Source organism: Penicillium cataractarum (assembly GCF_028827025.1).
Source record: "Penicillium cataractarum strain IBT 29864 chromosome Unknown utg000008l, whole genome shotgun sequence".
Taxonomy (NCBI): Eukaryota; Fungi; Ascomycota; class Eurotiomycetes; order Eurotiales; family Aspergillaceae; genus Penicillium; species Penicillium cataractarum.
This window is the reverse complement of record NW_026622744.1, coordinates 4,191,292-4,211,782: the sequence shown is the minus strand read 5'-3', so window position 1 is coordinate 4,211,782 and position 20,491 is coordinate 4,191,292. Positions and strand designations below refer to the sequence as shown.

Here is a 20,491-nt window from a genome sequence, read left to right as displayed (position 1 = left end):
TCGTGATCATCTTTACTAAAATGTACTTGATACACAGTTCATCTAAATTCTGCATATGCAAAGTCGGCAGGCGTCATACAACGCTGTCGGTCCCCAAATGCATAAAGCCCGAGCATCATGCCTTTTTTGTCTTGTGTTAGCATTTTATAGACTTTCGGAGAATTTCATGCAAATCATACCTGTAAACGGTGCGCCTACCGGCGGTGCCTTGGTCGCGACATGATTGGCCACACTTCCAATCCAAATAATCTCCGAGCTAGATGGGTCGCGATACCCAAATCGGTACTCGTTGCCGCATTCAATAACCAGAACAATGTCTCCAGTTAACTCCAAGTTTTTCTCAACTATTTCGCCCTCTGATGGCTGGAACCGAATAATCCGATTTTCGCCTTGTCTGCGAATTCCGAGACTGCTATAGGTGAAATAATTCCACCACACGACTGTGCCAGCCTCCGTGTGCTCTGAGATGGGCTGGAAGGATAGCTGGGTCTCCCAGGTACAGAATCGATGAGTCTGCTTTCGTAGGAACATGGTCGGGCTGGCAGGTACTGAAAGCGTATATGGACCACCATACAGGCGAAGGTGGTTAGGGCGTTCAGTAAGAGAATAGTCGAGAGTAAAGGGAGTATCTAGTAGATAGAACGCGTCAGTGGTTATCTATGCATTTCAAGATGTCGTACTGGGTGCGTACTTTTCCTATACCAGCCCAACTGAAGTTGAGAACTCGAAAAGTCATCCTTCCAGGACACCGGAATTTCGTGCTGGTAAAGCCCTGGTCCATTAGACTGAAGGGAAATCTTCTTGCCACCATTGACGACAGGCCAGTCATTCTCCCACTCCACATGGACAAGGAAACTCTCTCTCCCTGGGGCAGCAGTTAGTATAACACCTAATGGAGGGAGTGCCGCAAACCTACCAAAAACAGACTCCTCCCACTGATCTTCCTTTCGCACTGGCCGAACCGCCAAAAGAACCGCCCACCAATTCCCATCCGCATCTTCAACTAGATCCAAATGACCAGTATTCTGCACTTCATCGTCCACTCCATTACGCCAGAGAGGATTATTCGGCGCAAGCTCCCATGGCCCCATTGGACCAACTTCACTGCGACTAACCCATTCACAATGGCCACTCTCCGTGCCACCCTCCGCCGTGAAAAGATAGTAGTACCGACCGCGCTTGTAAATATGCGATCCCTCCGCGACTCCGGATGATGACGCGCGGATCAGTTTTGGTTCTGATGTCGAGTGTCCCGTATCGAGATCAACTGTGCAGATATGAATGGCAAAGTCCTTTAGTTTCGTGCCCGGAGTGGGCTCGAGCTTGCGATAGGTTGATGATAGGTATACCGTTCCGTCATCATCCCAGAACAGCTGATGATCATTGTTAGTAATTTTGTGCAACAAGACAATGGCAGTTCTGCCAGCTTCCTTACATCCTGATCAAATCCGACTTCATCAAAATACACCGGATCAGACCAGGTACTATCATCCCAGATATTGGTCGTCTTAACATAAAAGCCCTGCGGCCAGACTCGATCATCCTGCTGAGGCCGGTATCGTTGAAAACTGGCCGCAGTGATGTAAAACACACCCTCATGGTAGCGGATAGTAGTAGCCCACACGCCTCCGCCCGGCTCGGGAGTGTGGATTTGAAGTTGACTCGGCCTTGTCAACGCATGGCCAATGAGCTTCCACTGAATCAAGTCGCGACTATGATAGATTGGAGCACCGGGGAAGTATTCAAAACTTGAGGTAACCAAGAAGAAGTCCTTGTCTACTCGAATAATTGACGGGTCCGGGTTGAAGCCCGGGATGATCGGATTATTGAAACTCATGATGATTGATGGTGAGGTGACTGTAGTAGTAGCGTTGTATATTTCGTACTTGGGGTGGCTTTATAAGTGCGGAGTTGCGATTTATGATTTACAATAGTGAGTACTGATTGGTGGAGAAATTAGCTTCCCATATGAAAGGGTAGCGACTTTCCCCGTTCAAGCCTAAATTGCGGCTTGGAAGGGAGTAGTTTAGCCGGGAAGGGAACTGGATATTGTAAGTGCGAACCAAACGTCAAAAGAAAGTATGTAGTACCAACGCTAGAATTTCATAGACTGGGGACAGACTAGGGTAGGCAATCTCGGTGACTGACGCAACATGGGCTCTACTTCAAACGACATACCATTTACCCCAAAATTAAATGCATTCCTTCCAAGTCCTTGAGGTGAACCATCTGCTTGAAGTTAGCTGCAACTCGCTCAGTAAACGCCATCGGTACGATCTATAGCGATCGATAACCTTATCTGCTGCAGGAACTATCCCCACCGGCGCTACTGGAATCGAATATGTAATGGCCCATACATTCTTTTTTTTATTTCCACTCTAGAACTGACTAGACTTTGGTCACTGATAATATTATCCGGGCCTTGACCTAGTGCTATACTCAAGTCACTAATCCACATGAAAAAACAAAATAGGACATAGTGTTTATGATGAACCGCTAGCAAGAGAAAGAGTTGGGCTACCTAGATAGTCCAGGTGGTTAGTTCATCAAGGTATAGAGAAGCACATACAACGCTCCCTGCTTGAACTTCTGATCCGGTAAGGATTCCACCGAACTCCCAATACTCCCCCTCCAAAAGAGAAGAATAAAAACGAGGGTGTCCAAAAATAAGAGATATATATCTTCTGCGATCGGTAGGAGTCGAACGATCTACCTCCCAGCTACTCGAGGAGAACTGTTCGACTCTTGGGTCGAGACAGAATGAGCGGTAAGTACTTATGAGTTAATGGCCTTAATACTAGACTATTCTGTAGAAGAAAGAGAATTTCCCATTACTATTAAATCACTGGGAAAATGACAGGGTGGACTCTGGTGAGTTACTATTCCACTCTTTTTCTAGGCAATGCTAAGGAATATGTGGAACTGAATAGTGCTTCAACCTAGGCTTGATAGCTCTAAGAAAATTCCAAGTGTGTTTTTCTGACTCAACAAGCAACTAATTCTTGCGGTAAAAGTCACGAGTTCTGTGACTGCAGACGCACTCCAGTCATGCAAGTTGAAGATACGAGCGAGAAACCCCGCGACGGGCCCCACAGTCATCCTGCATGGATGCAACATGGCTCTTTTGACAGGGCTCTAGACCACAGCTGACCAGTATTCGCACACAGGTTGATCAAACCCTTCAATAATTGTGGACATCTCCACAGAAATTTTGAATGTGGAGAGTTGCCAAGCTCGCCCAAAGGAGTATATACTCCCACCGACACTCCCCGAAGATTAGCCGCGGTTCCCGCATTTGGAGATGCGGGTAAACCTCCGACTGCCTGCACTCCACATGGCCACTTGAACTGCTCACGGACCTATTGACTCAGTTCTTCTAACCAGCAAATCTGCTACAGGGATTAGAAATACTCTGGTCACGTTCCTGCTGGGAGCAGATTTCTCCAAGTTCCTGAGGATTCTCTCTTCTTTCCTCCAGCTTCATCGACCACTTCACGGCATAGTTTCCGAGCGCATTACGATTGAACAAGCGATAAGAGCGACCGCCATGACTTCCACGTCCACGTCCACGTGCGTAGTGCAGCAACACTCGCACGATGCTCCGAACCACATCATGCTCGAGGCGATGCCACCGAGTCAACACTCTACAGACGACACAACGTCAAATGAGCCCCCCGATGGTTTCTCCGCGCTGGAAAAGTGGAATCACCCCCGCATCAACGTTTATCGCTCTTTCGCCACATTTTGGAGCTTCCTAGTAATGGGGAGTAACGATGCAGCATACGGTGTGAGCATTTGACCCCGCAAACACCCAAAAGGAAGGACTGCTACTGACAAATTCAGGCTTTAATTCCATACGTGAGAGCCCTCATCAGCTACTACCACGCGATACCATACTCATACCACCCCACAGCTCGAGACTTACTATAACCTCAGCTATACGATTGTATCTCTAATCTTCCTCTCACCGCTAGTCGGCTACACACTCGCAGCATTCCTCAACCACCGAATTCACACCTCGCTCGGTCAACGCGGGGTCGCATTGCTCGGACCCGGGTGCCATCTCATCGCCTACGTGGTGAACTGCCTACACCCGCCATACCCGGTCCTCGTGGTCTCGTTTATCTTTGCAGGATTCGGCAATGGACTCGAAGATGCGGCATGGAATGCTTGGATTGGAAATATGGCTAATGCGAATGAGTTGTTGGGTCTGTTGCACGGTGTATACGGGTTAGGTGCCGTGTTGGCTCCGCTGATTGCGACTTCGATGATTGCCCAAGCTCACATGCCATGGTTTCATTTCTACTATGTCATGGTAAGAAGGGAGACTGTCCGCTTTGAATTCTTTACTGTTAATTATTTAACACTGTCCTAAAATTCTAGGTCGGATGTGCCGTCGTCGAGCTCGCAACCTGCAGCGCCTGCTTCTGGAAAGCCACCGGTGCCGTTTTCCGCGCCGCCAATTCGCATTCGATCGAGGAGAATAAGAAGGGAGGGCTTCGAGACGCTCTTTTCAAACGGCCTTCCGCACGTGTGACGTGGCTATGCTCGCTCTTCCTGCTGGGATATGTCGGATGTGAAGTCGCTCTGGGAGGGTGGATTGTCACCTTCATGATCCGCGTTCGACATGGAGGAGCATTCGCTAGTGGTATGACAGCCACTGGCTTCTGGCTGGGTATTACGGTTGGTCGTATTATCCTGGGTTTCGTCACACCTCGAGTAGGCGAGAAATTGGCGATCGCAGTACGTATCCGATGTGAAGGAATTTCATACGTTCTCGTATATGACGAACTTGCCACGAACTACTGCTGACACTGGATTAGGGATATATTCTGCTATCAATGGCATGCGGACTTGTCCTATGGCTCGTACCTCAATTCTACGCCTCCGCCGTGGCCGTCTCGCTGCAGGGCTTCTTCCTGGGCCCTCTATTCCCAGGTGCCGTCGTGATGGTCACCAAGCTGCTTCCTCGACACCTGCACGTCAGTTCTATCGGATTCTGCGCAGCTTTTGGCGGTTCCGGAGCCGCTATTCTCCCCTTCGCCGTGGGAGCCCTGGCACAAGCCAAAGGTGTTCAAGTGCTGCAACCGTTTATCATTGCCTTGTCGGGTGCCATCTTCCTGGCCTGGCTGGGACTACCACGCGTGTCCAAGGTGCAGCGGAGTGAGTAGGTCAACCAAACAACCTGCCTGGAGGACATCATGTCCAACGGACGATAATGACGACATGGTCGAGATTGAGTGGGCAGGGCAGGCTCGTGGCTCTCTTTTTCCGTTTCACAAGCTACCACAAGCCCACGGGGATTTGGACAGTTTTTGCATTTGACATGTGAACATGTGAAAATGCAGGGTGCCGGGCCCGATCTTCTTATCTGATCCGAGTACTTTAGTCTCCCGAGCCGCCCTGCTCCGATGCAGCGTTTTCATTTTCTTTCTGTTGCTGTTGTCTTGATTTCACGTGTTACATAAAAAATTTTGAGACGCAAGGGAGTTTGGTCAGAGGCGTCATAGTATATAAGAATGGAACGACCTCTTCTGGCTGAGTTACCGTTCCCCGCTACCACGGGGTATTCCCAGACACGGGTGCTTTTCCGACCGTCGGGAAACTCCACAGATTGATCGAGGGATCGGGATGGCCGTAGAGCTATGAAAACAGTGACAACTGGTCACTACAGAACGTTATAGAGTCGGTAATTGTCATGGCTGGACAAACCGAGGTCAATCTAGCCATTAATAGGAGAGAAGGAGGGGCTATGGTGGCCGTATGATGTCCATCCGGGCCATCTCTTGTATGACGCGAACCGCCGGGACTCGCCGTAGACTCGTCCCCTGTCGTTGATCCCCACGCTAAACCGCCTTGAGACTCTAGGGCCGGTGGGTTGGCTGAGGCCGGGGAGCCCCCAGCCGAGAGGCTGTCCGAAGTTCTGGTTGACCCCCGGTCGTGTCAGATCAGGTCAGGCCAGTCTGCAGGTAACATGTAGGGATGTCAGACTCGGCAATGAGGGACTCAGCTGGCGGTATAAACCAATGAATCAGAACAGCCGAAAGACTTGCAGTGATGGAATACTTCGTAGAGAAAGTGGACAACTCGGTGTTCTTCGGCCAGTCGCTGATTACCCAATCCGGACGAGCCTCGGCACTTTCCTGATTTGGCCACTTCGCTGGCCCTCGGCCTGGAACCAACAAACTTGGGGCCCCGGAGAATTCAAGCAGTCACTTCCAATTCTTATAATCTCCATCCCCACGTTCTCTCCTGTACTTTTCCCCTCTCCCCATCCTTTCCATTCTATATACCCTCCACCTCCTTTTCTCCACACTACTTCACACAATGCCATCTCCACCTCCAGACTGGGTCAAGGCTCTCAAGCCCGGTGGCCCGCAGGGTTCCGAATTGCTCGCCCAGGAACGCGCCCAATCCAATGTCGACGTCGAGAAGCTCTCCGAGTTGCTGCACACCAAGGAGGCTCTGGAGCGTCAAGACAAGTTGGTCAAGATGCTCCAGCCCGAGAAGGTCTTCGACAAGTCGCAGAATCACTCCCTCGGCCGTGTCGAGCGGCTGAAGCGGGCGCTGGCCAAGGCTAAGCGCCTCCAGCAGTTGGCTGAGCAGAACCAGTGGTCTATGGAGGACTTGCACGCTGCCAATGAGTTGATCGGAGAGCCTACTCCCTACGGTCTCCATGCTAGCATGTTCTTGGTACGTTTTGCCTAATGATTTGGGGGTAAACGTGCGGAGCGAGAGAGAAAATCGAAATGCTGACGACGCCCCTCCCGCTTTAGGTCACCCTCCGCGAACAAGGCAGCCCCGAGCAGCACAAGCTCTTCCTCGAGCGCGCCGAAAAGTACCAGATCATTGGTTGCTACGCCCAGACCGAGCTGGGTCATGGATCCAACGTTCGCGGCCTCGAGACCACCGCTACCTGGAACCCTGATGACAAGACCTTCACCATCAACTCTCCCACACTCACTGCTTCCAAGTGGTGGATTGGCTCTCTCGGCCGCACTGCCAACCACGCCGTGGTCATGGCTCAGCTCTTTATCGGTGGCAAGAACTATGGTCCTCACCCCTTCGTGGTGCAGGTTCGCGACCTGGAGACCCACCAGCCCATGGAGAACGTCTATGTCGGTGACATTGGTCCTAAGTTCGGTTACAAGTGAGTAGTACCATCTCCGCGCGATGGCCGTATTTCTCTGCGGATTTTTTTGGCTGACCATGTGAACTCCTCCAGCACCATGGACAACGGTTTCCTGCTGTTCAACAAGGTCAAGATCCCTCACATCAACATGCTTGCCCGCTTCTCCCGTATCGACAAGGAGACCAACAAATACGTCCGCCCTACTATGCCCACTCTCGTCTACGGTACCATGACCTGGGTCCGCTCCAACATCGTTCTCCAATCCGGTGGTGTCTTGGCTCGTGGTGTCACCATTGCCACTCGTTACTGCGCCGTCCGCAGACAGTTCCAGGACCGCGATGCCGACCCCAACGCCGGAGAGACTCAGGTCCTCAACTATAAGATGGTGCAGGTCCGCCTGTTGCCCCTCCTTGCCTCCATGTATGCCCTCCACTTCACTGGTCGTGGTATGATGCGCCTGTACCAGGAGAACCAGAAGCGCATGCAGGCGGCTGCTTCTCCCAGCCAGGACTCTCGTGGCCCAGGTCCCGAGGAGCTTCGTGCTGGTGCCGATCTGCTGGCAGATCTGCACGCCACCTCCTGCGGTCTCAAGGCTCTGGCCAGTACCACTGCCGGTGAGGGTCTCGAGGTCTGCCGTCGCACCTGTGGTGGTCACGGTTACAGCAGCTACAGCGGTATTGGACCGTTCTACTCTGACTACCTGCCCACTCTGACCTGGGAGGGTGATAACTACATGCTCACCCAGCAGGTCGCCCGCTACCTGCTCAAGTCTGCCCGTGCCGTGCTTTCCGGCAAGGCCGCTGACAACGACACCTCTCGCATTCTCCGCAACTACCTTGACCGCCGTGACAAGGGTGCCTCCTTCGACATCCTCGAGGAGGACCAGGACATCGTGGATGCCTTTGCCTGGCGTACTGCCCACCTCACATTCGAGGCCCTGAAGCACCGTGATGCCGAGAAGCGCTCATGGAACAGCCTGCTGGTCGACTTCTGGCGCCTGTCCACCGCCCACTCCCAGTACCTGGTTGTGAAGAACTTCTACGAGGCCGTCTCCTCTCCCGAACTCTCCCAGTCCCTGGACCAGGACACCAAGACCCTGATGCACCAGCTCTTCCGCCTCTACGCCCTGCACACCCTCGAGCGTGAGGCCGCCGAGTTCTTCTCCTCCGGTGCCGTGACCGTTCGCCAGATCGGCCTGACCCGCACCACCGCCGTCATGAAGCTCCTCGACGAGATCCGCCCTCACGCCGTGCGCCTGGTCGACGCCTGGGCCATCCCCGACTGGCAGCTGGACAGCAGTCTGGGCCGTTACGACGGTGACGTCTACCCCGATCTGTTCCGCCGCGCCAGCCAGGAGAACCCCGTCAACGACCTGGTGTTCGATCCTTACCCGTGGAACGAGGCTCTGCTTAAGAACGAGGCTCCCAAGAGCAAGCTCTAGATTCCCCAGCATTTTCCGTGTCTATTTTGCATTCTGATGTATAATTTTTTGTGGCCATTTTTTTTACGTGCGTTTTGGATTTGGAGGGATAGAATTTATTAGAGACTAAAATAGATCTCATATATTGAATGAAGATGATTTGAATATACTTCTCTGCGGAATAGTTAATAGGTCACACTTGGTGAATATGTAGAAGGCAACACCATGCTGGATTCCTATTGGTGTTCTACATGGATGTGAACCCTTTTCATGTTAAAGAGCCACGTTTTCCCATTCTAAGAGTTGACATCTAGTGGCAGGTACATATGCCTTCCGCTCTTGAGATGATCATGTTTTGCTATAGGTGTAAAAAGTTGATAATTGACTCCTACAGCGCATTAGGAGCGCCTATAACGCCCCTAGGTAGTTTTAAGTATCTATTTCCGTGTCTCAAGTCTTGGACCAATGTCTGCCTTCGTCCGTCTAGAATGGTACCGCGAGTCATCAGGAAGATACTAGGTCCATGAATCACGTCAATATACTCAACCTCCACATATTTATCTGCGCTACGGCAGTCGGCCGGCAACATCGTTCATTGGCTAGACATGGCAAGCTCCGTGCTTAACAGGCGTTCTTGATTCGTCGAGCTATCTTGGCCGACTGCCGATGAGCGACTAGACCCACAAGTGCGGAGGGCATGTTGTAGATGTGCAGACGCAATTAATAGCATGAGCGATCGAGTCGTAAGCATACCGACCGATGATCAAAAAGACATTCTGGAGTTGTGCCTTTTTTCTTCCTGTTCCCCATCATCCACTGCCAAACACACATTGCTTTCCTTACCACCGACAAAAATATCCCAACCCCACTCACTTTGACAATAAAAGTCATGGCAACTAAACAGAGACGCCCTAACATTATCTTCATCCTTGCCGACGACCATGCATCCAAGGCAATCAGTGCGTACGGCGCTGGTATAAACCACACGCCAAACATCGACCGTCTAGCCACAGAGGGAATGAAGTTTAACCATTGCTATGTCACGAACTCGATCTGCACGCCATCTCGGGCCGCGATTCTGACTGGAACTCATAACCATGTCAACGGTGTCATGACGCTAGATAGCAAAATCAACAAGAATCTGCCTAACGTGGCCAAATCGCTTCGTGCGGGTGGCTATGCTACTGCGATGATTGGTTAGTCTCTACCCAGTAACGCAATTGTTGAAACGGTTTCTCTAATGATTGGAGTCGCTTTTGGCAGGCAAGTGGCATCTTGGGGAGGGCACTGGTCACGAGCCTACGGGATTCGACTACTGGTCTGTTCTTCCAGGCCAAGGCGATTACTGGGACCCTCAATTCACCGACCCCTCCGGCACTCACGTCGAGAGCGGATATGCTACCGATATCATCACGGAGAAGAGCCTCAAGTGGATTGACTCCGTGGTAGCTCGGAAGCAGCCTGAAGGCACTGAGGAGACCCAGCCGTTTTTCCTCATGTGCCACCACAAGGCACCCCATCGCTCATGGGAAGCCCACGACCGTCACAAAGACATGTATAAAGACCCGATTAAGGTCCCGGAGACTTTTGACGATGATTATCGGAACCGAGCCCGGGCAGCGAAGGCTGCCAAAATGCGCGTGGCCGAGGACATGACATATCAGGATCTTGGACTGGTGCAGCCCGATGGTGGCGACAGTGTCGGCGAGAGAGTCCAGCAGGAGGGCAGCAACGCGCAACGCAAGATTCCATCGCCAGCCGACGTCACCTCCATGCGCTTGATTGACAAGGAGACAGCGGAGGTCTTCACTTTCTCGACACCCGACGAATTGGCCCAATTCAAGTTCCAGCGGTACATGCAGCGATACCTGCGTACTATCCAGGCCATTGATGACAGCGTGGGCACAATCCTGTCGTATCTGGACGAGAAGGAGCTAGTCAACGATACAGTCGTCATTTACTCCTCCGACCAGGGCTTCTTCATGGGCGAGCACGGCTGGTTCGATAAACGCTTCATGTACGAGGAAAGCTTCCAAATGCCCTTCCTCATCCGCTATCCAGCTGCGATCGCGGCTGGCTCAATTTGCGAACACCTTGTCTGCAACGTTGACTTTGCGCCTACGTTCCTAGACCTGGCAAATCTACGTATCCCCACGTATATGCAAGGTGTCTCGTTTCTTCCTCTGCTTCAAAACCAGGGGTCAGCGCCTGGGGACTGGCAGAAGGTGGCGTACCATCGTTACTGGATGAACAATGATGAGATTCACAACGCTGTGGCTCACTATGGTGTCCGTGACCAGAGATATAAGCTGATTTACTGGTACAATGAGAGCTTAGGCATTGAGGGTTCTCGGCCCGCCGGTCCTGTTCAGGGGGCTGAGTGGGAGTTGTTTGATTGCGAGCAGGATCCCCTGGAGCTGTTCAACGTGTATTCAGATCCACAGTATAAGGATGTGGTCAGGAACATGACGAAGCTGTTAGAGGATAAGATGGAAGAGATTGGTGATGAAATGGTTCACCCCCGATCAAGGAGAGTGACTCGGGGGTCTTCAAGGCTCTGAGAGGCTTTGATCGAATTATATGTGAAATTTGAGAGGTCATATCAATGCATGTAATCTAGTCCAGACATTTTCACGGAAGGAACACCTTTCAAAAGGACGGTCGATATGTGTTACTGTATGTCGTAGTTTCTAGCATGGAGATCTACAGATACCTGAGGTGTCAAGTGAATGCCTGATTAGTCAATAAGCGGGGGTGTTGAGGGCGGGCCTTAGAAAGGAATGTATTTGATTGGTCAAAGGTCATATTCTGCCGGCAAATCACGGCGTATTATTGTATGGCGTCTATCGGCCTCCGCATTGCGTGTCCATCGCCCTTCAGAGGTTCCTGCAGAACATTGACCACTCTTACATAACTTCCTCTGTCCCTGTCTCGCACTCTATTTGTACTGTACCGAGTTTCTTTTCCCTTTTTTTCCAGACCTTCCACCGCCAATGTTGATATGCGATGAGTACCAATGTGTCTAGACACACTGTTGGAGCACCACGCTACTCCGCTCAAACATGCGTGCAGTGCCGAATGCGCAAAGTAAGAACGAAATCCCTTCCTGGAAGCTCTCCAGGGTTGTGGAACTCCCATTCCTTCGCTGCCGTTGCTCTGCCCCTCACTGTTTAAATGGATGAAAGTTTAACCTCTCGCTAGGTTCGTTGTGACGGCAAAGTCAACAGATGTGGGAATTGTGAGCGCCTAGGATTTGACTGTTCATTTTTAACCTCTGGAAATGGCCGAATATCAATGCCTCCCCGCCGGCGGGCTAGCATAGCTTGCCGTCTATGCAAGTCGCAGAAGGTCAAGTGTTCGGCAACCTTTCCGACATGCTCGAAATGCGCGCAGCGCGGGGTAACGTGTGTGTATACAAAACTACGGCGCACGACGCGAAGTTCCGTCAGTTCTCAGGTCCCTGGCTTCCAGTCCCTGCATACGGAACGAGTCTTGGATGCAGCCACCCCCAAGGGTGAACGGATTCTGCTGCCTCCAACACTGGCAACTGATGCCCTAGCCATGGCGATACCCAGACACGAGAATGTGTCTCCCCTATCTGCTGTCGACCAAGAACCGCTTGATACTGCTGTAGAGCTAAGCAGTCAATGTAAAGATTGCCTGAGGACTTTTCCCCCGTCGTCTTCGCATCTTGTGACCACCAACAGTGATTGTGAAATTCGTTGCTCACAAGCAGGCGCCTCTCATGCTCAGCCCAGTGGCAAGGTGAACCATCTTCTTGTTTTACTTCTAGAGTCTTTCTTTCGTGAGGAGTACCCTCTCCCTTCGTATTCCTTTGTGCATCCTACATCAACTATTGCGAAGTGCCATGCGGGCACTCTTGAGCCATGTCTTTCACTCGCTCTCGCCGGAGTTGCAACTCTTCATATATCGATGCGCTTAAAGACTGCAGTATATACCCGCAACAATAGTGCTTTCACAGATAATGAAGACGAGGCCACGATGCATTCTCTCAACTGCACATGCCGCGGACTCGCACCGATACGAGCTGCCGAGCAGATCATATGGTCGAGTATTGAAACCCCAACAGTTGCAAAACTGCAAGCTCTTCTGCTCTGTATTAATCACGGCATGCAAACGGGGCGTTTTCAAAGAGCCTTCATGTTAGCTGCCATGGCGGCGCGTTTTGCTACTGCTCTTCGACTCCACCGTGAAAACCCAAGTCTAGACTTTGTTGCGCGAGAAACCAGGAGGCGCATCGTGTGGAGCTTAAAGCTTATCGAGCGATATTTCAGTATTGGACTTCCGGAGTTTGAGTTGTGTCCTTTTGAAACCATTTTTATCCAACTGCCGTGCACTGAGTCAATGTACGATGTCGGAATAGAGTGTCCTTCCGAAACCAGCAACCCTTCATCGCCATTGGAAGACGATCGCGGTGCCTACCGACTGTGCGTCAATCTTGAGACATTACGGCGGGATATCGTCAAACTAGGCAGAGATTTTGCGGTTTGTGGACAAATCTCTCCACAGTTTCCGTCATTAATTGGTTCATTTGAGCGCGCTCTTTCTGAAATTGGCGCCAGATTGCCTCATGGCCCAGAGCTGTCGTTCGATCAGATCAACACTCTGGTTGCATCGCAATGGCTGCCGAGGCACATCGCTTTACAGTTAAGCTGGCACCAGTGTCACTGCGACTTGTACCGACTGCTACTGCAGGGGTATCCCGAGGCTGGACCTCAACATGGCCTCGAAGTGTTCTTACAGCAGGCAAGCAATGATGATAATGAGAATGGATGCGAAGATATCTTACTCCGCGCCGAGCGTCATTGTTTACAGCACGCCAATGCTATCATTATGATCCTGACGATGTTGAACCAACAGTCAACCCGCGTTTTTGGCCTAGAATTTGACACTACAATTTGTGCCTATCATGCAACACGCCTGCTCCTTTTCATTTCCAGGTTTGGAAAAGACCTCAAGAATCGTCCATCCGAAGAGTTCACACTCAGCAGACTGGACCTGAGCCTTGCAGCGCTGCGGAGGTTCTTTCCCCAGAACGAGCTTGTAGGTCCCATCATTACTGAGATGGAGGACAACAGGCGTAAGTTTGCGGCTCGGACTTATCGAGCCCCCTTGTCAGTGCCATGGGCGGTGCGCCGGGGCAATACAGTGATAGCCCAGGACTTTGACGCCCAAGCCGGGCCTAGTGACGTACCATCAGCGCCGACGAATACAGTACCACCACTAGCATCCAAGACAACCGAGGTCCTGGCAGTCCATAGCCTGTTGCGGCAAGCTAGATTCTCAGATAAAGAAAATGCAGATCGTGGGACCAGTATACCGATCGCAGGTACCCCACCTACGAATCAACCTAACAACATCCTCTCACAGACGGATCCTCCAGGGTTTAATGGGATTTCGTCTTCCCAGACAGAATTTGTCCCCGAGAATTTCCCTTCATCAAGTGCCACGGCCAAGCAAAAAATGACGACCGTGGGCGACGCGTTGTCAGGTCAGCCGACCTTGACCCAAGATACAAGTACCGATGCCTTGACTGACCCGACCAGTATGGCACCGGATAATGGCACTGCAATAATGGGAGAGGACTGGGATTTTGCCTCATTTATGCCCTTGCAAGCTTGGGTCATGCCCAACCTCGGCAGTTCGTGGCCTGACCTGCTCGATACTTCGTGGCTCTAGAGGGTAGAACAACGAAGAAGTAGCTCCCTTTGTGGGAGCACAGGTAGCTTGGAGCACATGTGATTGAGCGACTAAGTTTAGATGACAAAGCTTTATTTTTTCATGGCAGTCCTCGGCGGGTAATCCTTGTATTTCCCATTTTCGGTGCTCTTCGTTATTAGTCAATGGTAACCGTGTTTTGTCGTCTTGGCCGGCTTAAATGAGGCCTTATTTTTCGGTTGTCGGTTGGCTGCTAAAGCGGGACATGCAAAGAGCTGCCGTATATAGAATCTAGACCTTCCACCACGTCGTGGTGATTCACGAACATTGTCAATTGGCTGCTCATAAACATATGGAGAATGCGGGGAGAGCTTTCTCCGCATCAAAAACCTGCAGTACGTCATGCGCTTTCAAACTCGTTTTAGTATGAGCCCCAATATTGAGCCCTACAACAGCTATCATCACGAAGGGGGTTATGAAATGCCCTTGCAGGCCTCAGGGCCGGCTGTCGGTGATGGTGCAAAAACGAGGTGTGAGCTCGTTTGCGGGGTTAAGGAGTAGGTACTTTCCGAGTTGGAATCGGCACTCGGACTCCACGAGACCTGTGTGGATAGACTTTATTGGGAGTGGGTCTCATTGCGAATTCGTCTTGTCCGAGTTAAGTGGAATTTATCGATCCACTGAGTTGCGAGTGAAAAGGGTTAATATAGATGGCAACCCCTAAACATTTTAACAAAACGTACACGAGGGCAGAAGTTTTCAAAAAATAACGCCAAGTGGAAGATGCCGAATCTGCCCGTGATGACATTTCCAGTCGTCATGAGAACTGCAACTTTACTATGTCTAGCCACTGCGGCGTCAGCGGTTATTACACCGCGGGATATGTCTTCTGAGGACTCGACAGACTTCGACGCTCTGACTCTTTTCTGGGACTATGGCAAATCTCCACCTGTCTATCCTTCTCGTAAGTATAACCTGCTTGACCGATATGATAGGACAACTGTTGATACGGGCTGTCACTACAGCTAAGGGAATAGCTACATCGAAAGGCTGGGCTGATGCCTATGAAGCAGCCGCCAGGATGGTCGCCAAAATGACCAACGAGGAAAAGGCTAATATCACAACGGGAGCAGCACACCCGAAAAATGGCTGCGCTGGCTGGGCACCCGCTGTTGAGCGAGTTGGCTTCCCTGGCATGTGTATGCAGGGATCGGGTTCTGGTCTCCGTCCTACCGAGCTAGTCACAGCCTACGCTGCCCCGATTTCCATTGCCGCTTCTTGGAATGATGACCTCGCTTTCCGAACTGGCTTCTACCGTGGGCTTGAGTACGAATCTAAGGGCGTCAATGTCGCTCTGGAGCCCGTCTGTGGCCCCATAGGACGTATCGCCGAGAATGGCCGCAACTGGGAAGGCTACGGCGCTGACCAGTACCTAACAGGGCAAATGGTATATCAGACAATCAAGGGTATTCAAGATAGAGGTACTGTATCTGCATGTGTCAAACACTTCGTTGCATACGAGCAAGAGACCAATCGTATGCCGATCGGACACAATGAGTCTGTGTCGTCTAACGTCGACGACAAGACCATGCACGAGCTCTACTTTTGGCCCTTTATGGACGCTATGAAAGCAGAATCTGGCAGTGTCATGTGCTCCTACAACCGCGTCAACAACTCCTATGCCTGTCAGAACAGTAAGATCCTGAACGGCCTGCTCAAGACGGAGCTTGGCTTTCAGGGCTTTGCCATGTCCGATTGGGCTGCACTGCATACTGGCTACGAGGCTGCTGATGCCGGACTTGACATGGTTATGCCTGATAGTGGTGGCTTCTGGGGTACCAACCTTTCTCTAGCTGTCACCAATGGCTCTTTCGCCCAGCAGCGTCTCGATGACATGGCGACTCGTATCTTGGCAGTCTGGGAGAAATTTGGCTCCATCCCGAATCCAGGGCACGGCGACCCGCCGACAGTTGACTGGACTCTGCCTCACGGTCATACCAATGCCATGAAGCATATCTCGCAAAAGACCATCTTCCAAGGTGCGCTCGAGGGACACGTGCTTGTCAAGAATGTCAACAACGCGCTACCCTTAAATAAACCCACAGTTCTGTCTCTCTTTGGATACGATGCTCTTCCTCCTGCGATTGTTGATCCTGTGAGTAGTGTGAAGTGGAAATTCGGATACGAAGCCCTCAACACCAGCTCAGCTGAGGAGCAGATGTATATTGACGGGTACTGGAGCAACGGGTCCACCATCTGGCCTGCTGGGCCAAAGGCAGGCTACGGGGGGACTCTCATCACAGGTGGTGGATCTAGCACATCAAACCCTCCATGGATTGTGTCTCCCTATGCTGCATTTGTCCAACAGGCTCGTGAGGATCTCACTATGCTCTCGTGGGATTTTCAAAACCAGAATCCTGGTGTGATGGGTGGCAGCGATGCATGCATCGTCTTTATCAATGAATATGCTTCCGAAGGCTTTGACCGCGGCGGGCTTGCAGATCCATGGTCTGATAAGCTTGTCAACAATGTTGCTAACAAGTGCAACAACACAATTGTTGTCATACACAACGCGGGCATCCGAATCGTCGACTCGTGGATTGACCATCCTAACATTACAGCTGTGATTTTGGCTCACTTGCCTGGTCAGGAATCGGGAAACAGCTTAGTAGAGCTTATGTATGGAAAGACTTCGCCGTCTGGAAGACTACCGTACACCATTCCCAAAAGGGAGTCTGACTTTGGCGATCTTCTATACCCCACTCACGCTGATAGCACCAGTGAATATCACACTCAAGGTAAGTCATCAAAATTTTCTCATTGCTATAGCAGAAGGGCAAACACCCACTAACCGATTTCTTTCTTTAGCCAACTTTACCGAGGGTGTCTACATTGACTACAAGCACTTCGTTAGGCATAACATCACCCCACGCTACGAGTTCGGCTACGGTCTCACATATTCCGAATTCAAATACAGCAAATTGAAGACCACACTTTGTGATAATGTTCTCCCATCCTTTGTCGACGCCTATGCTGGCACATTGGTTATGGCCGACCCTAGCACAAATCTCACAATTGAAAATCAAAGTCAAAAGCGTCTACCGTGGGGTGGCGCTAAGGCACTTTGGGACAACGTCGCCAATGTCACAATTGAGGTCGAGAATATCGGAAACATGATGGCTGATGAAGTCGTACAGCTGTACGTCGGCATTCCCGGGGCTCCAGAGAAGCAGCTTCGCGGCTACCAAAAAGCAAATATGAGCGTGGGCCACAAGGCACAGATTCAATTCCAGCTCACTCGTAGGGATCTCAGTGTATGGAGCCCGGAGAGACAAGGTTGGGTTCTTCAGAAAGGGGTCTACAAGATTTATATAGGGAAGAGTGTTTTGGATATTCCTCTGGAGGGTCGTCTAGAGGTGGCCTAGAGGACACAGACTGTGAATAGCGTTCTACCTAGGTGATCTTGTCGTCCTGGCAAATCAAACTTTCAGGCTTGTTCGTGGTATCGTTTCAACAAAATATTGATCTTTCCCAGGAGGCGAGGTGATAGTAACGGCTGCCTTGTAGTCGAATTCCATGACGTCGGCATCCCGATCGGCGCCAATATAGCGTGCCGGGTCTACATTTTGACCATACTTTTGTCCTGCTGAAAATGACCGGTTGAATTATGCATATTCAGCCGAGAAAGGTGTAAACCCTATAACCATAACTCCACAACGCCGCGCCGGATAAAAAGCCATCTGAGACGTGCCGTGGATTCAACGAGTGTGTAGGACAGGCTTCGATACCCACATCTCTTCGGGTAAAACGAGTTTCGGCCTCGGCTAAAAAGAACCACAGCATCAACCGAACCGAAACCGGTTACGAAATCGGCCGACTGGCTCTCTCGTCCTTTTCATTCTCACTATTCCTCCCAATGACGCAGCATAACTTCCCTGACCTTCCAACCCCGGGATCCGCCTCCATGCCTCCTCCGCAACCCCGAGGCCGATCCTTGCCGCAGATGGCGCAGGGCCCGGGGCCCAGGAATGGTGCGATGTATCGGCGCTAGGTTATGTTCTCGCCTAGCTCAAGCCCAAGTGCAAGCCACCCGAAACTGGGCGCATTGACCCGTTGGAGCGGGTTTTCTTGAATCGTCAACTTATAAAAAGCCAGCGTGGACCGTGACCAAAGAAGTAGAAGCGATCAAACTTGTCGAGGTTGCCTGCTATCATGTATCGAATCTCGAACATCTACGGTGTGCTTTCTTTGAAAGAAGCAACCCAAGTGAAGGAATCCTGCTAACACCGTAACAGTTCTCGCCGCGTTTGGCACCATCGGCGGTGCTCTCTTTGGTTTCGATGTGAGGTATGAAGTCCTTTTTCAATACTTATCCCAATGATCCACGGGACTAGGGGATAATGCTTACTTTGTCGATAGCTCAATGAGTGCTTGGATAGGCGTGGACACATATAATGAATTCTTCGATCACCCGGACTCGAATCTCCAAGGAGGTGTATGGTTCTATACCCGACTCTTTGAATCAAACGTGCATTGACTGATAATGAGGCTTCTTCGTCAAAAATAGATTACAGCTTCCATGTCTGCCGGCTCCTTCGCCGGGTCTATTGCAGCAGGTTGGCTTTCGGATATTCTCGGCCGTCGTGGTGCCTTGATGATTGCATCTCTAGTCTGGATTGTGGGGGCAATGGTTCAATGCAGCGCTCAAGGCGTTACACATCTGGTGGCGGGTCGTGTTGTAAGTGGCCTTGCTGTGGGCGTAACCTCGTCACAAACCTGCGTCTACCTTTCGGAATTGGCTCCAGCTCGGATTCGTGGTCGAGTCGTGGGCATTCAACAGTGGGCCATTGAATGGGGCATTCTCATCATGTATCTGATTGCATATGGATGTGCTGTTGGAGTGTCGGGGCCCGCTGCGTTCCGAATCTGTTGGGGTATTCAGGCGGTACCTGGCCTCACCTTGTTTATTGCACTATTCTTCTTCCCAGAGTCCCCTCGTTGGCTGGCCGGAAAGGAGAGGTGGGAAGAGGCTCTGGAAACCCTGGCTCTGATCCACGGCAATGGTAACCGCAATGACCCTGTTGTGCAGGTCGAGTTTGAAGAGGTTCAGGAGGCAGCCCGAATAGCTCACCAGGCTAAGGATGTCTCGTTCTTCGCCTTGTTTGGACCTCGAGTTTGGAAACGAACTATGTGTGGAATGAGTGTCCAGATGTGGCAACAGCTGCTTGGTGGTAACGTTGCCATGTACTACGTGGTCTACATCTTTGAGATGGCTGGCATGGTAAGTGATCCTCTTTTATATTCCCATGTCTAGTGCTCTTTCTGACAAATGCAGACCGGAAACACCACTCTCTGGTCATCCGCCATTCAGTACGTGCTTTTCCTCGTGACGACAGGTGTTATGCTTCCGTACATAGATCGCGTCGGCCGCCGCAAGTTGCTTCTTATCGGCTCCGTTACGTGCATGGTGATCCACTTTATCATCGCTGCCGTAATGGCCAGCAAGGGAAACGCCGTTTCCAATGTCAATGGCAACTCCAACCTAACCTGGTCGATCAAAGGTTCCTCTGGCATGGCGGTGATTGCATTCTCATACATCTTCACCTCCGTCTACGGATTTACCTGGGTATGGTCTCCAAACATCTACAAATATTCCGTTTATGAAACTCTCTAACAAAATTCAACTACCTGCAGGCACCCACCGCGTGGATCTACGCCTCTGAAGTCTTCCCTCTCAAGTACCGAGCCAAGGGCGTCGGCCTTTCTGCATCAGCCAACTGGATCTTCAATTTTGCTCTAGCTTACTTTGTCGCCCCCGCGTTTCATAATATCCAGTGGAAGACGTATATCATCTTTGGAGTCTTTTGCTTTGCAATGACTTTCCATGTCTTCTTTACTTACCCAGAGACTGCGGGTCGGTCCTTGGAGGAGATTGATATGGTGTTCGATACAGATGCCAAGCCGTGGCGAACGAACACCATCCAAGATAGGTTTGGAGAGGAGATTTCGAAGCACAAAGAAGCTGGCGTCGTCAAGGAGGGGAGTGGAGCTACCCATGCTGAGGTTGCCTAAGCTGATTGGACATTTACGTGACATGTCATGGTCGCTTGCTGTACCTTCTGATAGAATATATGAGTACGGAGGCTGAAGAACACCAGCCGGAAATGGATGGTCTTCGTGTGCAGTCCTTCGATACTTTTTAGGTGTCTCGAATTCCCCCAAAATTAAGCCAGCAATATCCAAAATATTTGCTAAGCTAA

At 51.1% G+C, this 20,491-nt stretch overlaps 7 protein-coding genes across 7 annotated transcripts; 6 read left to right on the top strand and 1 right to left on the bottom strand.

Annotated features, from left to right (window-relative positions):
• Positions 1 to 38: 38 nt before the first annotated feature.
• On the bottom strand, positions 39 to 1,837 carry N7496_010592 (glycoside hydrolase family 43 protein; the record flags this gene model as incomplete). Its single annotated transcript, XM_056703505.1, has 5 exons — positions 39 to 121; positions 180 to 629; positions 692 to 865; positions 917 to 1,373; positions 1,436 to 1,837. 5 exons carry the CDS (start codon positions 1,835 to 1,837, stop codon positions 39 to 41), a joined length of 1,566 nt encoding a protein of 521 aa, XP_056552505.1.
• A 1,710-nt stretch (positions 1,838 to 3,547) lies between these two features.
• On the top strand, positions 3,548 to 5,171 carry N7496_010591 (uncharacterized protein; the record flags this gene model as incomplete). The annotated part of the gene is made up of 4 exons (XM_056703504.1): positions 3,548 to 3,787; positions 3,914 to 4,315; positions 4,384 to 4,743; positions 4,824 to 5,171. The coding sequence occupies 4 exons, from the start codon at positions 3,548 to 3,550 to the stop codon at positions 5,169 to 5,171; spliced, it is 1,350 nt and encodes a 449-aa protein (XP_056552504.1).
• A 1,156-nt stretch (positions 5,172 to 6,327) lies between these two features.
• N7496_010590 (uncharacterized protein) lies at positions 6,328 to 8,573 on the top strand (the record flags this gene model as incomplete). The annotated part of the gene is made up of 3 exons (XM_056703503.1): positions 6,328 to 6,693; positions 6,777 to 7,150; positions 7,226 to 8,573. 3 exons carry the CDS (start codon positions 6,328 to 6,330, stop codon positions 8,571 to 8,573), a joined length of 2,088 nt encoding a protein of 695 aa, XP_056552503.1.
• An 868-nt stretch (positions 8,574 to 9,441) lies between these two features.
• Positions 9,442 to 11,113, top strand: N7496_010589 (sulfatase family protein; the record flags this gene model as incomplete). The annotated part of the gene is made up of 2 exons (XM_056703502.1): positions 9,442 to 9,748; positions 9,816 to 11,113. The coding sequence occupies 2 exons, from the start codon at positions 9,442 to 9,444 to the stop codon at positions 11,111 to 11,113; spliced, it is 1,605 nt and encodes a 534-aa protein (XP_056552502.1).
• Positions 11,114 to 11,846: 733 nt separating this feature from the next.
• On the top strand, positions 11,847 to 14,252 carry N7496_010588 (Zn(II)2Cys6 transcription factor; the record flags this gene model as incomplete). Its single annotated transcript, XM_056703501.1, has 1 exon — positions 11,847 to 14,252. One exon carries the CDS (start codon positions 11,847 to 11,849, stop codon positions 14,250 to 14,252), a length of 2,406 nt encoding a protein of 801 aa, XP_056552501.1.
• A 762-nt stretch (positions 14,253 to 15,014) lies between these two features.
• N7496_010587 (beta-glucosidase) lies at positions 15,015 to 17,656 on the top strand (the record flags this gene model as incomplete). Its single annotated transcript, XM_056703500.1, has 3 exons — positions 15,015 to 15,195; positions 15,257 to 17,029; positions 17,100 to 17,656. The coding sequence occupies 3 exons, from the start codon at positions 15,015 to 15,017 to the stop codon at positions 17,654 to 17,656; spliced, it is 2,511 nt and encodes an 836-aa protein (XP_056552500.1).
• Positions 17,657 to 18,443: 787 nt separating this feature from the next.
• Positions 18,444 to 20,303, top strand: N7496_010586 (sugar porter family MFS transporter; the record flags this gene model as incomplete). Its single annotated transcript, XM_056703499.1, has 6 exons — positions 18,444 to 18,468; positions 18,527 to 18,578; positions 18,651 to 18,726; positions 18,799 to 19,512; positions 19,567 to 19,857; positions 19,926 to 20,303. 6 exons carry the CDS (start codon positions 18,444 to 18,446, stop codon positions 20,301 to 20,303), a joined length of 1,536 nt encoding a protein of 511 aa, XP_056552499.1.
• Positions 20,304 to 20,491: the final 188 nt, after the last annotated feature.